This window comes from Pteronotus mesoamericanus, unplaced genomic scaffold, assembly GCF_021234165.1.
Source record: "Pteronotus mesoamericanus isolate MK-2021 breed Mesoamerican mustached bat unplaced genomic scaffold, CSHL_Meso_final scaffold_54, whole genome shotgun sequence".
NCBI lineage: Eukaryota > Metazoa > Chordata > Mammalia > Chiroptera > Mormoopidae > Pteronotus > Pteronotus mesoamericanus.
The window spans coordinates 49,740,639-49,755,569 of NW_026555321.1; the positions used below are offsets into that span (position 1 = coordinate 49,740,639).

Genomic DNA, 14,931 nt, shown 5'->3' on the forward strand with positions numbered 1-14,931 from the left:
AAATAAAACAAAGAACCGCCTTCAACTATGAATCAATCTGCTGATGTATTAGCCTACTTCCTGGAGTAATAGTCTATGTTTGCCTATCTCTTCCTCGAAGTTACTTATGCATTCTCTGCATGGGTCTCCTGTCACAGCTTTCCGTTGAAACAATTTTGGTGAATGCTGTTAACCTTCATATGTACATTGCTTGAGACTCTTGACCCATTGCTCTGCAAATCTCCATTTGATACTTCTCTCTCTTGAACAGCAGATACAGTTCTTGGTTGCTTGCAGTTGAAATAGGTATTGGATAACTATGGACAAAAGGTCTTTGGGGGAAGTTAACACATACTGGTTACTTGCCTTCCCCTTCTGACTTACCAACAGAATGGTGATTTGGTTTGGGTGGCAGCATCCCTAACACTTTGCTAGATCTTTGTATTCTCAGCCGCCCTAACAGGGTGGCCATGTCACATGTGCAAGTAAATATTGTTGGGGAACATCAAAGAAAAAAAAAGGAGGCTTGTTTTTCTGGCCTTGGGCCCAGTTGTGTGACAAGTTGTGAGTGAGGGGTGGCATATATCTCTCCCTGGCATATCAGGAAGGTTGATGTTAAAATAGGTCACATGTGAGAATGGACTCACCAGGACCTATGCCACCTTGAGTGCTGCAGCAGGGTCTGAGAGTGCTTGGCGCTCCTCCTCCTCTACTGTGGGAGATCGGGTGTCCTGGGGCTGGGAGCTGGTTGAGGTTGTGAGGGGTGAGATGGGAGGTGAGGGGCAACCTGTTAATGAGCAGTCTTGCCACTACCAATGTGTGCAGTACTGCCAGGAAAGCAAAGGCACTATTGATTGGTTCATTCTTTCATCAGACATATTTGAAATGACTGTCATGTGAACATCAGATGGTGTTCAACAGGTGTTAGGGGTTCAACATGAGTAAATGTGCTTCTTGCTACCCATGAGCTTATAGGCAGATGTGCTTGGAACAGTGTGGTGGGAGGTGGGAGCGTCTATACAGAACAAGAAGGGGAAGGTTTCGGGCTAATAAAACAATGCCTGTCCATTAAGTGTTCTAAGTGTTTTATGTTAAAACAACAACAACAACAACAAAACCTTTTGACAGCTTACACTAGGCTCTGCACCTTATACTTCCTTATACCATAATTTTTACTTATGAAAAAATTTCAATTTTCATAGCAGTTACTTCTTTTTTAAGATGTACTTAAATTTATATATTTTAGGTTGCCTGCCTGATTCGAGTTCCTTCTGAAGTAGTTAAGCAGAGAGCACAGGTTTCTGCTTCTTCAAGAACATTTCAGATTTTCTCTAACATTTTATATCAAGAGGTGAGATGTGTTTTTAAGTTCTTTTTTCTTTATTAAGAAAGACTTTATAGCAGCTGATATGAGTAATGTGAATCTCATATCAGGAGTCCTAGAAGAGACCTTAAAACTAAATTTACTGTCTAATTATAGTAACTTTTCATGCTAAGATTATCAGTGTCTTTCCTTTGTTTTTGAAATTTTATTTTCATTTTATTTATTTTTAAAATTTGTAAACACATACTGAATGCTACTATCATGTGTGTGTCCTACATTGTAACTGTCCCATAGTTCCTTTTGAATCAGACCTGGAATAAGTAGTGAATGTGTAAAATGGATGAAGAGCTATTAAAACATTACTATAGATTTTGAGGGCCCATAGAAGAGAAGTCTACTAATGGACTGATATTAGTCACTAGCATCATAGTGTTTATGTCAAAGTGTAACTCCTCTTTTACTGGTTAGTGTTAAGCTGTGGGTCAGAGATCATTCCTGGTGGCCATGTGACTAGGAACCACTGAACTGCTTTTCTTCATACTTTTTACAGAAATCTTTAAACAGGTTTTTTTGTTTTCTGTTTTTTTTCCAAAAGTCAATCACATGGAAATTTCAATGAGTCTGGGTTTTAGAAAAAGTTGTTCTTAATGGTCCCTGTGTCACCTCGGTGAGGAGATACTGACTCTCTTCATTGTATGAATGACATCAACGCAGTAGAGGGTCTCTGTTGAATTATGTGGATGGTGAAATAGATAAGCCAAGGCTTGTCCAAAGGTTTTATCACTATTGTGAGGTTATTAATGAATTTATGTCCTCTTCTGATTGAAACTATGAAACTATTTTGATAGGAAAAGATAATCAACATGATGTGTGCATTTGCTTTTGGAAATATATTTATTTAAAGCATCTGAAGTATTCTTTTCATGAGAAGAAATATAGAAAGCAACTAAAGCTAAATTAATACGCAGTCAGTTTTATTATCAGAGATGTTTTATTTTAAAGGGAGCTGGCCTGAGCTTTACACACCTTAGGCTGCGTAGAACCTTTGACTTCTGAGAGGGCCGTGGTCAGTGTCATATTTTAAAACTCAACTTTAGGAGCAGTTCATGTGCTTTATTGAATGGCATTCTGGAACCTCTGCTATTCTCTTTTGTTTCAGGGCATCCAAGGACTCTATCGAGGCTACAGAAGCACAGTTTTGAGAGAGGTAGTGAACTTAATTTCCATTATTGAAGTACAAAAAACAGTATGTTTTGTTTAGTAAATTTATTTGGAGGAACTGATTTAAAAAGTTAGAAGGGAAATTATGATGACTTTTTAAAACACTCTTTACTTTTACTTGGTCTTACATCTAATACATGGGTCCAACGAAAGGGTTCGCTGAATGAGCAATCCCAGTGGTCAGAACAGCCCACCCTGTAGTTTCACTGTAATTCTAGAGTGGTGAGTGTTTGTTGCAGCTGAACTATCAGGAAATAACTACAAAGGGAAATAAGTTAATTACTCTAATACACAGAATTTGTGAAAAATTGGTCATGAAAGAAGTACTTTAAGGGACAGACGTCTCAAAAATCTGTATAAGGCAGTTAACTCTTGTTTTCCTAATAATAGTGTGATGAGCTGAGAAGTCCAGTCTGGCCTGGAGTCCTGGCCCACAAGCCATTTTACCTCCTGTGCCTTCCAACTCTGAAATTCCATGATTCAGTGTGGTCAATTTCTTCCTCTTCTTCCTGTCTTCCTTCTTCTCCTTCATCCCCTCTTCCTCCTCCTCCTCCTGCACCTCCTCCTCCTCCTTTTTGGTTGAAAAAGCAGAGTGACTTCAGTATTTGACTGTAAGAAGCATGTGTTATTTAATTTTTGCCTTACATAAAAGGGGCTCTTTTAAAGTTTAAAAGTTGATTTACAGTTATGTGAGACTTCGTAAGAGTTATACGAAGTCTTTGGTTTGGGACATAATTTTCTTTTTCTTTTTTAGTGAATTTAAATCCTAGGGTCCCATGGCCCCCCCCACTTTTATTGAGATATAATTGACAAATAAAATTGTGAAGTATTTAAAGTATACACCGTGAAGGTCTGGTATGTGTATAACTATGGAAAGGACAGGGACGTAATCTTCTATTAAGGAAAACACCGAAGAGCATCTATGTACATCTGCTCCAAATCATTCTTTTCTATTTGGTGTTCTTTGTATGCTAAAATATTTTCACTTAGGAAAATGTTTATAATTTAAATATTGTCATCATGAACAGAATATTGAAATTCTTTGATATCCTGACCTTTATTCCAGGTAGTTTTTTTGTTATATATTATAGATCAGCAATTTTCAAACTTTTTCATCTCATGGCACACATAAACTAATTACTAAAATTCTGCAGCACACCAAAAACTATATTTTTTGCTGATCTGACAAAAAAAGGTAAAATTTTGATTCAGTCACACCTGATGGCTATTGTTCTGTTGGCTGTTGTCATTTTTTTATTTGACAATCTAAGGGGGAAAAGGTCAGTGCCCCTGACTAAATAGTCAGGTAGTGCATGTTGTAAAAATTCTTGAAGCAGACTGGTTGAAAATCACTGTATTAGATTAGTCTTCTTTATGGAACATCTGTACTGTTATTTAAAGCTTTGATTTGTGCAAGGTAACTACTTTGGTGTAGTATGGTGCAGGTGATATTTCTTTGAAAACTTCATTCAAAGACAAACAGTGTTTCAAAATTAGTCATTTGTGGGAAGATGACTTCTCCCTTGCAAAAATATTACCTGCACTGTATCTTCATTCTGTACTTATATTCTGACTTACTAAACATGCGTTAGTTACTCAGATTCCACTTAGGTACAGGGAAAAGGCAGGGAGGCCAATGAACCTTTTTTATATTTCTGAGAGATGCTGAATAAATGAATACATTCACATGCCAGAGAATACTGGTTTTGCATTCAAACAAATAGATAAAACACATGGTTACAACTGCATTCTATTCTTTTAAAAATGTGTTTTGACATATGTCACACTAGTAATTAATTTCTAGGCTGCAATTCTTGAAAATAGTGTGACCCTACTGAGATGACTTTGTTTATTCAAAATGGCAGTTCTTTGTTGGAAATTTAATTGGGGTCTTTGCATTATGCGTATTCATGAAAGGGCGTTCAGAACTGATTTTAGTCAAAATATTGCTTTTGTACAGCTTCTCTGATGGAATGAGAGAAGAATTATTGCTGAATGAAACATAGCTTCTTTTCAAAATGAGAAAAATAAGAAGTGATATATCTGCTTTAAATAAAATTTTTGCATTATAGTTTCAATTCTTACATTGTTCTGATACCAGTATCAAATCTCTTTTGCCAAGAGTTTGTGTGATTGTTTCAGTAAGAAAACACATTGAAGCCTTAATGAAAATCACCAGGAGACTTATATGTTTATTCTGTGTACAATTTTTCCTTTAAAATAGTTTTATCTCCCTAGCAGTAGCCCATTAGAATGAGATTGAAATTTGGATCCATGCATTTTAAAATAGATTGTGTATTCTTTAGATTTTGTGAATGCTATCACCTGTTGTTGGATTTTTTATTTTTTTACTACATTTGATGTTTGTGGACATTGTAGGCTTATCCCTTATGTTCTCCTAAATTCTTTTAGTTACTGTGAATTTTAGATTGAGTCTAAGCAGGGTCAACAGATTATGCCATTTACCTCAGCCTTTCAGTATTTGTTTTCCTCATGATCTTGGCTGAGCATCATGGGGCAGTGGCGTCATTGCAGTAAGATGGAAGTGGGGAGCAAAGTCACAGCTTGCTTCAGAGCCAGGCTGATTTGAGAGGGTTCATTGTCCTGAGAGTTCTGTGGAGAGCAGCCTCAGGACCTTGGATGTGAATTAGAAGGACTTCTATAGAAGAAGAAAGCAGAGAAGGGCAAGTTGTTTCAAAAGAAGTAGGACCAAATTAAGCTCAGGAAATGTGTTTTATACACAATTTCTGTTTAACAATAATTTAAAAAGTGTCTTCTGTGTGTTGGGCACCACATAGAAGGAAATAATTAGGGCAGTGGATGTGTTATGATGCAGCATAATGGTGCTGTAATGACGTGGATGTAACAAGATGCAGCTGGAGTTCTAAATGAAGCAGTGCTTGAGTGGCACTCTGTTGCATTAATAAAAATTAGTTTTGACTTAATTCTTGAATGAATGACAATTAGAAATAGTTAAGGAGACAGGCAGATATAACAACATGAGCAAAGGCACCAAGGCTGTGAAAGAACATGTGTACCTTGCTTGCAAATCCAGCAGAATTTGGCTTTTCATACCTGTACAAGAGGCAAGAGTGATTTCCCTCTACCTGAAACCTAGTGAGGACACTTCATGAAAGCATTTGACCAAGTAGGGTATTTACTAGGAGGAGAGGTTGACTATTTCACCCCAGCTAAATGTTTGCCAGGAGAATGTAGTGGAGCACATGGGAAGGTCCCTTGGAAGAGCCTGACATATGTCCCCTGGAATTTGTAGGATAAATTACTGGTGTTCGACTCTTGTCTGCACAAATCTGATAGTGGTATGCTGGTTGTAGCTGCTTCATGGCAGGATGTTGCCATTTTGGTGATGAATAACTCCTGGCTTCTTTTTGGTGGATAAGTTTGGCCATGAAAGAGATTTGAGATAGATGAGGGTTATCTCCCCCTCTTTCCCTAATTTTCTTACCAGGCTTCAGTGAAAGTGAGAGTCCCTCCAATTCTATACACATGTAATCAAACATGTGCATTCAAAATCAAGCAGGCCAAAGTAAGTCATTCAGCCTAGTCTGTAAGTTCATTGAGGCCTTCAGTCTCTCTCTTTAGGTGCAAAAATTAACACTTGATTAAAAAGTTAACTTGCAAGTAGACGTGGAAGCTTTCCAAAGTTAGTTATGCTTATTTCGTTGATTATGCTATTACAGTTCCAATTATTTCTCCCTTGGCCTCCCTCCACCCAGCACCCGCCGCTCCCTGAGGCAGTCCCCACAGCTTTGTTCATGTCCATGGGTCATTCATTTACGTTCTTTGGCTACTCCATTTTTTATACAGTACTTTACATCCCCATGGCTATTCTGTAAGTACCAATTTGTACTTCTTAATCCCGTTACCTCTTTATTCATTTCCCTAAATACCCCTCCTGTCTGGCAACCATCAAAACTCTGTGTATCCATGATTCTGTCTCTGTTCTTCTTGTTTGCTTAGTTTTTTTTTTTTTTTTAGATTCAGTTGTTGATAGATGTGTATTTATTGCCTGGTGGGGGGCTGGGACCCCTCACTTCTGAGCTGTCCCAAATTTTTGCCCACCACACATGGATGTGGGACCAGCCAGTTCTTCATCTCTGTATCTCCAACCTCCTACCAGTCTGGATGGATGTGATTTCTTTAATTCTGTAGTTGTTGGACTTCCATTTAACTCAATTTCTGATGGTTCTGAGTGACGGTTGATCTACAGTTTAGTTGTAATCTTGATGTGGTTGTGCGAGGAGGCAAGCCATGTTCACCTACACCCCCATCTTGACTGGAAATCTCCCAAAGTTAGTTATGTTTAATATCTACTTCAGGCAATAATTTCCCTCATCTAGTGGATGGAACGGGAACCTTTAGGAATCAAGCCTCAAGTATTGTCCTTCTTTATCTCTTTTCCAGTTGTCTTGTCTGTACTAAGTTCCTTTCCCCCAAACTCTTCATGTTATACAGGGTGAGGCAAAGGTAGGTTAACAGTTGTCAATATGTTAAACAGAGTTTATTCTTGTATTATTTATTATTATATTATTTATCACATGAAAAACTGTACACCTACCTTTGTCCCACCCTAAGCCTCGTGTATTTTTCCAGAACCACTCTATCTTAGATGGTCTGCATCTTGTTTGTTTTCTTAGCCAAAATATTCTGGAGATCAATATATATCACTTCATAAAGAGCACCTTCTCTTTTTTATAATTGCATAATACTCCATTGTACAAATGAGCCATTGTTTATTTAACCAGTTTCTCATTGGTGGATATTGAAAACATACTACAATGAATAATATTGTTCCTGTGTCATGGTTGAGGATGTTTGTAGATTATATGCCAAAAAGTGGAATTGCTTGCCTAAAGCTGTATGGGCATTCGTAATTTTGATACTTACCACCAAATTGCTCTCCATGGAAGTACCCGTTGACACTTCGGCCAACAATGTGGGAGCTCTCTGTTTTCTTCTGCCCCACTAAGGGTACTAGCAATCTAAGAGGTGAAATGATCTCACTGTAGTTTTAATTTAAAGTGAGACCAGTCATGTTAACGCATATCTGAGAACTCTGATTCCTTTTCTGTAAACTGATTATTTAAATTGTGCTAGAGTTAGAATTAAATGAGGAGATCCATATGAAGTGCTTTCTATAGAGCCTGTCACATAACAGGTGTTCAAGGAATGTTAACTATGATTATTAGTATTCTTGGTAATTGGAAGAGTTTTTGACAGGAAGCGACACCCAAGTGTGAAATGCAATTCTGCTCTTGGCAAGGTACTAAATTTCTCTGAGCCCAAGTTTGCCCATCTGTGGTAGGAACTTTGTATAGACTTTTCTTGTTGAAATCTCACAGCAGGCTCAGGAAGGAAGTATGACAGCAATATGGCCTGTGAGGAGACTCAGAAATAAAGGAACCTCTCTCTTGGTTGTTAAGTTCTTGAACAGGGATGCAACCTTGAACTGTCTGCATTTAAACATGTGAATGCCATTTCACGATGATGGGTAACAATAGTTGTGTTTGAAATAGAGACCAGCTAACTGTCAGTACTTGTAAAGGTTTCTTAACTGCAGTTGGAGAGTGTTGATTGTTGAGAAGATCAAAATTACTAGTGCAAATAGGTTGGAAAATTGTTATGATTATTTTTATTTGGGACAGATTGATAAATTACTGGAATTTATTTCCCACACAATATTACCCATTTAGAGGAAGGCTTTCTAACTGAGAATGCAGCACTTGAATGTTTTCTGTTGAAAAATGTTTTGAAGCAACTATAGCTAGAACTTCTATCAATTATTTAATATCCTTAAGCCTGTGTACTAGTTTCTGCTTCCATGATAGTAAAAAGGCAATAAATAAATAAATAAGATGATATTTTTTTCTGAGAAGATTTTTTTCCCTCATCATATCAAAGCGCTGTGTATTCTGTCTCTGTTTGTATGAAATTTTCTTTGATTTACCTCTTCCTATCTTTTTTTGGTTTGTCTTTACTTTTCAGTTCTTTACAGCTACATATATTTCTGCCTTGTCTCCTCAGATAGCATGTAAGTTCCTCTCGAAAACAGCAGCTGGAGTTTTACCTCTTCATAGCATGCACAGGCTCTAGCATAACGCCTTACACAGTTAGCACTCAGTAAATATTTGTTGTTTTTTTAATTCCTTTAAATTTAATCACTTTTTTGTTCAGATGCTTCTAGACACCATGACCATTTCAGAATGCTGAGGGATCTCTAAGGTAACTTGAAATTGTGCAGGTTGGTGGTTTAGCCTTTGGATACACTACATTATAAGATCTTTGCATTAGTTAATAGGTGATGAAATACCTAAGAGTGTATAATTTTCTAAGATTTCAGTTTTCTTATATCTTAAAAAAATAATTTTTGTAAGCCTGGTTTTATAGAAGAGTAGTAAGTGCTATAATTAATTCACTTACATCCTATACCTTAGTAATTCCACTGAAAAAGAAAGAAGTGATTATAAATCTTTTCAAACTTTTAATGTGAAATTGTTTTTCAGTTAAAATCCAATGCAAACATATTGAACCCTATTTTAATCCTACATAATTCATTTTATTAACTATGACCAAATAGAACATCTGTTAAAATTCCATACTGTTAGCTTCATGGGAAAAGAAAATCCATTTGCTCTTGGAATTTGTCCACTGTTTTATTGTTCTGGGTTTCAGTCAGTGTAATGAGACATTCTTATTAATATGAATATTAAACAAAGAAAAATGAAATATCCCCTTTAATCACAATGGTTTATAAAATGAGTCACTTAATTGCATTTACAATGTAACTTTACTGTAGAGATGTTCTATGAAGAAGGAACGATAGTTCATTTAGTCCATTCTTTAATTCAAGAACCAAAAATTATTACTCCTCAAATGTTGTTCTTAGCGTAGTTTTTCATTTAAAACAAACACTTTTAGAAAGAACAACTTAGTAAAATTATCTAAATGTAGAAAAATTACTTTAGCCCTTTTGTGCATATTTTCTCATGTTTTGTTTACATGAAACCAGCTGCTATTCACTTTTCTCATTCTTTGGACGGACTTGATTTGCACTGTGCAGTTTTGAAACGGCTGCGTATTTCCTTTGCTGCATGTTGGTCATGTTATCCTGAGGCATGCCAATTCCTGTGTGCAGGTTTTGCTGGGGTGTAAATGCAGTAACATACAGTAAATACAGTGTAGGGTGACTGCACTCTAAACAGATCAGAAAGCTGCTGGATGAAGGTGGAATTTGATTTTTTATTTTAAATGTTAGCATCATAAACCATAACATTAAAGTAGCTCTGTCTATGGTATTCCTTTGTGTTTTTCATCCCACATGAAATAGCTTCTTCTTTCATTTTTGTCTTTCAGTTTAGATTTCAGTTAGGCTGCAGATAACAGAAAACTTGACTTCCATGACTGCACCAAATACCGTGTTTTTTTTTTTTTTTTCTTTCTATAACAAGAATTCTGGAGATGGTTACTCGAAGTTTGGTGTGGTAGTTAAATGAGGGCATTTGGAACCCAGGCACATTCATTTTGCTTGGCTCACTTTAGCACTCTGGCTAATTTACTCATGGTGATACAATGGCTGCCTCACTCTTAGGCATCGTGGCCCCTTTCCACATGAAGAAGTGGGAAGGGCAGGAGGATGTACTAGCCTTACTTGAAAACAAAAGCTTTTTTTGGACCAGGGTCTTAGGGACTCCCTCAGTGGCATGGGGATTTGAAGTTGAGTGTGTATGTAGCTTCTCCGTGTCGTGGGTGAAGGCAGGCAAAGAGAAGGTTGGGACTACTGTGACTGAGTAACCCTGCAGTGTTTGCCGTGTTCTCTCTATTCAGGTCCTAGCTCAAGGTCCATCCCTGGCACTTCCTCGCACCTCTGGCTTCAGCTGCACATTGGGTACGCTGTTGTTCACATTCACAATACTTGTCTAGATTTCAGTTTTTGGACATTTAATTCAACTCTGTAAGTTGACATGTCTATTTTTATTCTTTTTCTGCCACCTTTGTTCTTTTGGGCACACATACAGGCTCTTCTTTAAAAATCATTTGATGTTCTCTCTACAATTATTTTGAAAACATGAATTTACTCCAAAGTTGCTTATTTTTTACACAGTTTTGATTTTAAAATTAAGATTTCAGAATAGCTGTGTCGATAGTCATATGTAGACACTTTCCTTGAAAAATAGGTAAATCACAAGAGAAATAATAGCTAATGCTTACTAAGTACTTAGTATTCAAGTCATTATGCTAAATTCTTTGCATGCGTTTTTTTTGTAAGATCCTCACAATAACCCAAAACATGACCCCTCCTTTATAGAAACTGAGGCTTAGTAAGGTTGTGGTTTGCTGAAAGTCTCACATCCAGTAAGGGAGAGAATCGAGGACACAAGAGCCCATGATCTTACACTCCTATGGTGAACTGTATATTTTGCAATTTATATGCAGATAAATTTTCCTGGGGAGGAAAATACATATATTTAAAATTAATTGCCCATATTTATATCTTTCTTTGGCCTTTAAACCCTTAGGTAGGCATTAGTGCCAGGAGTTTGGGGAAAGTGAGTTCTCAGCAACTGGAAGTCATCTACATGACATTAAAATAAAGTTAATCAGAGGACAAACATTAGAGAACCTACTTGGACAGAGATGTTCACGAACAAAAGTGGCTTGTAGGAGCACATTATCCCATATGTTTGCATGATTTGCTCTTATTATTCAGATATTAGTCATACGTCCCTTCCCTGAGGGGCCTCCTGTGACCACTCTAGCCAATATAAACCTGCCTGACCCTGATCATTCATGTGGTGCCCTAGCATGAAACATTATCTGAAATTATCTTCATTTTTGTTTACAAATTTGTTACCTGCCTACCTCCCCCCACTAGAATATATACCACATGGTGAGGTGCCTACTCTCCGTTTTGTTTCCTGCTGTTAATCCAACACCTAGAAGAGCACTTGACATATAGCACACCTAGAAAATATTTTATGACCAAGCCAGTGATTTAATCATATCTGCTTCTTAGTTTTAAGTACTTAAATATTTCAAATCTCTAATACATGCCCAGGCTAAGATGCATTTGGCCAGAATTATGGCTTCCTCACTTCATTCTCAGGCAAGTTAGTGGTTTTATGACATATAAACTTTCTGCACTCCCAATAAGGTTAATTTTTTCCTTATCTTTTCTTATTTGTATTTCCTGGTATTCTTGTGCCTTCCACAAATAGCCCTTATTTTAATTTTTTCATATCTAGTTAAGGTGCTCCTAAGACTATTTTATATATGAAACACTTTTTGAAATGATACATGAAAATAGTAAACAACTTATTCATGATGAATATTCTTCATCAAATATATGCAAATTTGGTACAATGAATACTGTATGGGTCAAAAATTACCCTTGATTCTGAGTACTATATACTATCTCATAAAGAATATTAAGAAAGAAACTCTGTTTGTGTATTAAGAAAACCAAGTGTGACGAAAAAATCTGGACCTTTTTTTTGCAGTGTAGGACCTCACTGCAGGACTTCAGTGCAGGACTTTTACAGGACTTCAGTTTATTTTGTTTTTTTAAGTATATTTTATTGGTTATGCTATTACAGTTGTCCCAATTTTATCCCTCCTACCCCCCTCTGCCCAGAATCCCCTTCCTTCCAGCAGTTCCCCTACTTAGTTCATGTCCATGGTCATGCATATAAGTTCTTTGGCTCCTCCATTTCCTATGCTGTTTTAACCTCCCCCTGTCTATTCTGTACCTACCAATTATGCTTCTTATTCCCTGTATCTTTTCCCCCATTCCTCCCAACTTCCTCTTGGCTGATAACCCATCATGTGATCTCTGTTTCTGTGATTCTGTTCCTGTTCTGGGTGTTTGCTTAGTTTGTTTTTGTTTTTTAGATTCAGTTAATAGTTGTGAGTTTGTTGCCATTTTAATGTTCATAGTTTTGATCATCATTTTCTTAGATAAGTCCCTTTAACATTTCATGTAATAAAGGCTTGGTGATGATGAACTCCTTTAGCTTTACCTTGTCGGGGAAGCACTTTATCTGCCTTTCCATTCTAAATGATAGCTTTGCTGGATAGAGTAATCTTGGTTGTAGGTCCTTGCTTTTCATCACTTTGAATACTTCGTGCCTGCAAAGTTTATTTGGAGAAATCAGGCGACAGTCTTATCAGAACTCCTTTGTAGCTAAGCTTTTCTCTTGCTGCTTTTAAGATTCTCTCTTTATCTTTAACCTTTGACATTTCAATGATGATGATGTGTCTTGGTGTGGTCCTCATTGGACCCAACTTGTTTGGGACTCTGTGCTTCCTGGACTTGTTTGTCTATTTCCTTCGCCAAATCAGGGAATTTTTCTTTCATTATTTTTTGAAATGAGTTTTCAATTTCTTGCTCTTCCTCTTCTCCTGCTGGCACCCCTATGATTCATATGTTGGTATGTTTAAAGTTATCCAGAGGTTCCTAAGCCTCTCCTAGTTTTTTTTTGAATTTTTGTTTCTTTTTTCTATTCTGGTTGAATGTTTATTTCTTCCTTTTGTTACAAATTGCTGATTTGAATGCTGTCTTCCCTCCCTTCATTGTTGGTTCCCTGTGCATTTTTCTTTATTTCACTTAGAGTAGCCATCATTTCTTCCCTTATGCTTTTGCTGTCCTCAGTCATTTTTCTGAGCATCCTGACCACTAGTGTTTTGAAATCTGCATCTGATAGGTTGGCTATCTCTGTTTCATTTAGTTCTTTCTCTGGTGCTTTGTTCTCTTCTTTCATTTGGGCCTTATTTCTTTGTTTCCTCAATTTGGCAGTGTCTCTGTGTTTGTTTCTGTGTGTTAGGTAGAGCTACTTTGACTCCTGGTCTTAGCTGACCTGTTAAGTTATATGGGGCACAACCCCAAGTATTCACCAGGGCAGGGCATCCCACTTCACCATTCTGTGGCTCTGTATGTGAATGAAGGGTTGGAGAGGGGACAGGGCTGCTGCCTGGCTTCTGGAGGCCTGCCTGGCACTTGCCCCATTTCCAGTCATTTCACCCACTTCCCATATAAGACTGGCGCCTCTCCACCTGTTACTCTGGTGGTGGTCCACAGAGTGGGTGGGTTTGCATACATTCCAGGTCCATTTGACCTTTTGAATGGACACTTCTGAGAAACCGGCAGTTTCTTCCACTGCCTCAACCCCCACTGGCCCATATAGCCAGAAGTTATGAGGCTTTACTGTCCTGGCTCTGGAACCCTGGGCTGTGTGGTCAGGCCTGGTGCTAGGATAACTTGCTCCCAAGGTATCCCTCCTGATCTTTATCCATCACCTGTGAGTGTGGGAGCTGCCCATTCTGCTGCCATCATCCCTCTGGTGCCATAGTGTGTCCTCTCTGCTCTGTCTGCCTGCCTCTGCCCCTTCTACCCGTCTGGATGCATATGGCTTCTTTAAATCCTTGGTTGGTAGACTTCCATACAGTTCGATTTTCTTGCAGTTTGGGTGTTTTTTGTTTTGAGATTAGGTGTGAATCTTCTTGTGGTTGCTTGAAGAGACGAAGCATGTCTACCTATGCCTTCATCTTGACTGGAAGTAAAAATCAATTTTTCGTGCTACTCGAGGATTGTGATTGAGGGGAGTCACTTAAAGGAACTATAGAAAATGTTTACCTGGGGGTCTACCTGGTTGAATATTACTTTGTGATTATGTATGATAATAGTTACAATTTGAGGTCTGATCATGTACATTGCATATATTTTTCTAATCTCTAGATAAAATTGTAAGATATTAACTTTTTTTTTAACAGATCAGTAGGCTGAAGCTTGTAAAAGTTAAGCAGACAGCTAGTATAAGGCAGGACTGGAAAGCAGAGGCCAAGCCTATATCATTCCAAAGTTTGTTACTTATTACACTTTGGTTCCTCTATGTCTTGCGGATAAATGCACTGTTGCCCTCTCTCAGAATTTTTTAAATCATAGTAAAATTAAATGGTAGTGAATTTGTAAGACTTGGATCAAATTTGGTAACTTTAAAACATTAAAGTATTTGAAAAGATAGAAATGGAGTCATCTAGAGAGAGAATCAAGATGGCAGAGGAGAGAGTGAAAGTCACACTGACCTCTTCCCAGGACCAACCTGGAATTACAGCTAAATTGTGGAGAAATCATCTGGAACAAACAACTGAACAATAGTGAGAGAGGAGCCTTGTAATCTTGGAGACAGAAGAATCGGCTTTAGCGCAATCTAACTGCTAAGGAGTGCGGTACAGACTCGAAAAAGCGGGCGAGCTGCTCACGGGCGGCAGCCCAGAAGAATATTGAAACAGCCAGTTGGATCTCCCTGAGAAGAGGGGAGTCTAAACCAAAAGCAGAGATCTCTAGCCTACAGCACCAGAGCCCAAAAAGTACACAGAAAACAGCCAGCTGA

General features: G+C 37.7%; 1 protein-coding gene across 6 annotated transcripts in view; it reads left to right on the forward strand.

Moving 5' to 3' along the window:
• Positions 1-14,931, forward strand: part of SLC25A26 (solute carrier family 25 member 26) — a 159,194-nt gene that overhangs the window by 30,495 nt on the left and 113,768 nt on the right. For 4 of the 6 annotated variants that reach the window (XM_054595087.1, XM_054595089.1, XM_054595088.1 and 1 more), the window contains exons 4-5: positions 1,226-1,330; positions 2,463-2,510. The exons of the other annotated variants lie outside the window; for them this stretch is intronic. In XM_054595087.1, the coding sequence (XP_054451062.1) occupies positions 1,226-1,330; positions 2,463-2,510 (153 nt within the window). The remainder of the gene's footprint in view (positions 1-1,225; positions 1,331-2,462; positions 2,511-14,931) is intronic. 6 annotated transcript variants of the gene reach the window in all.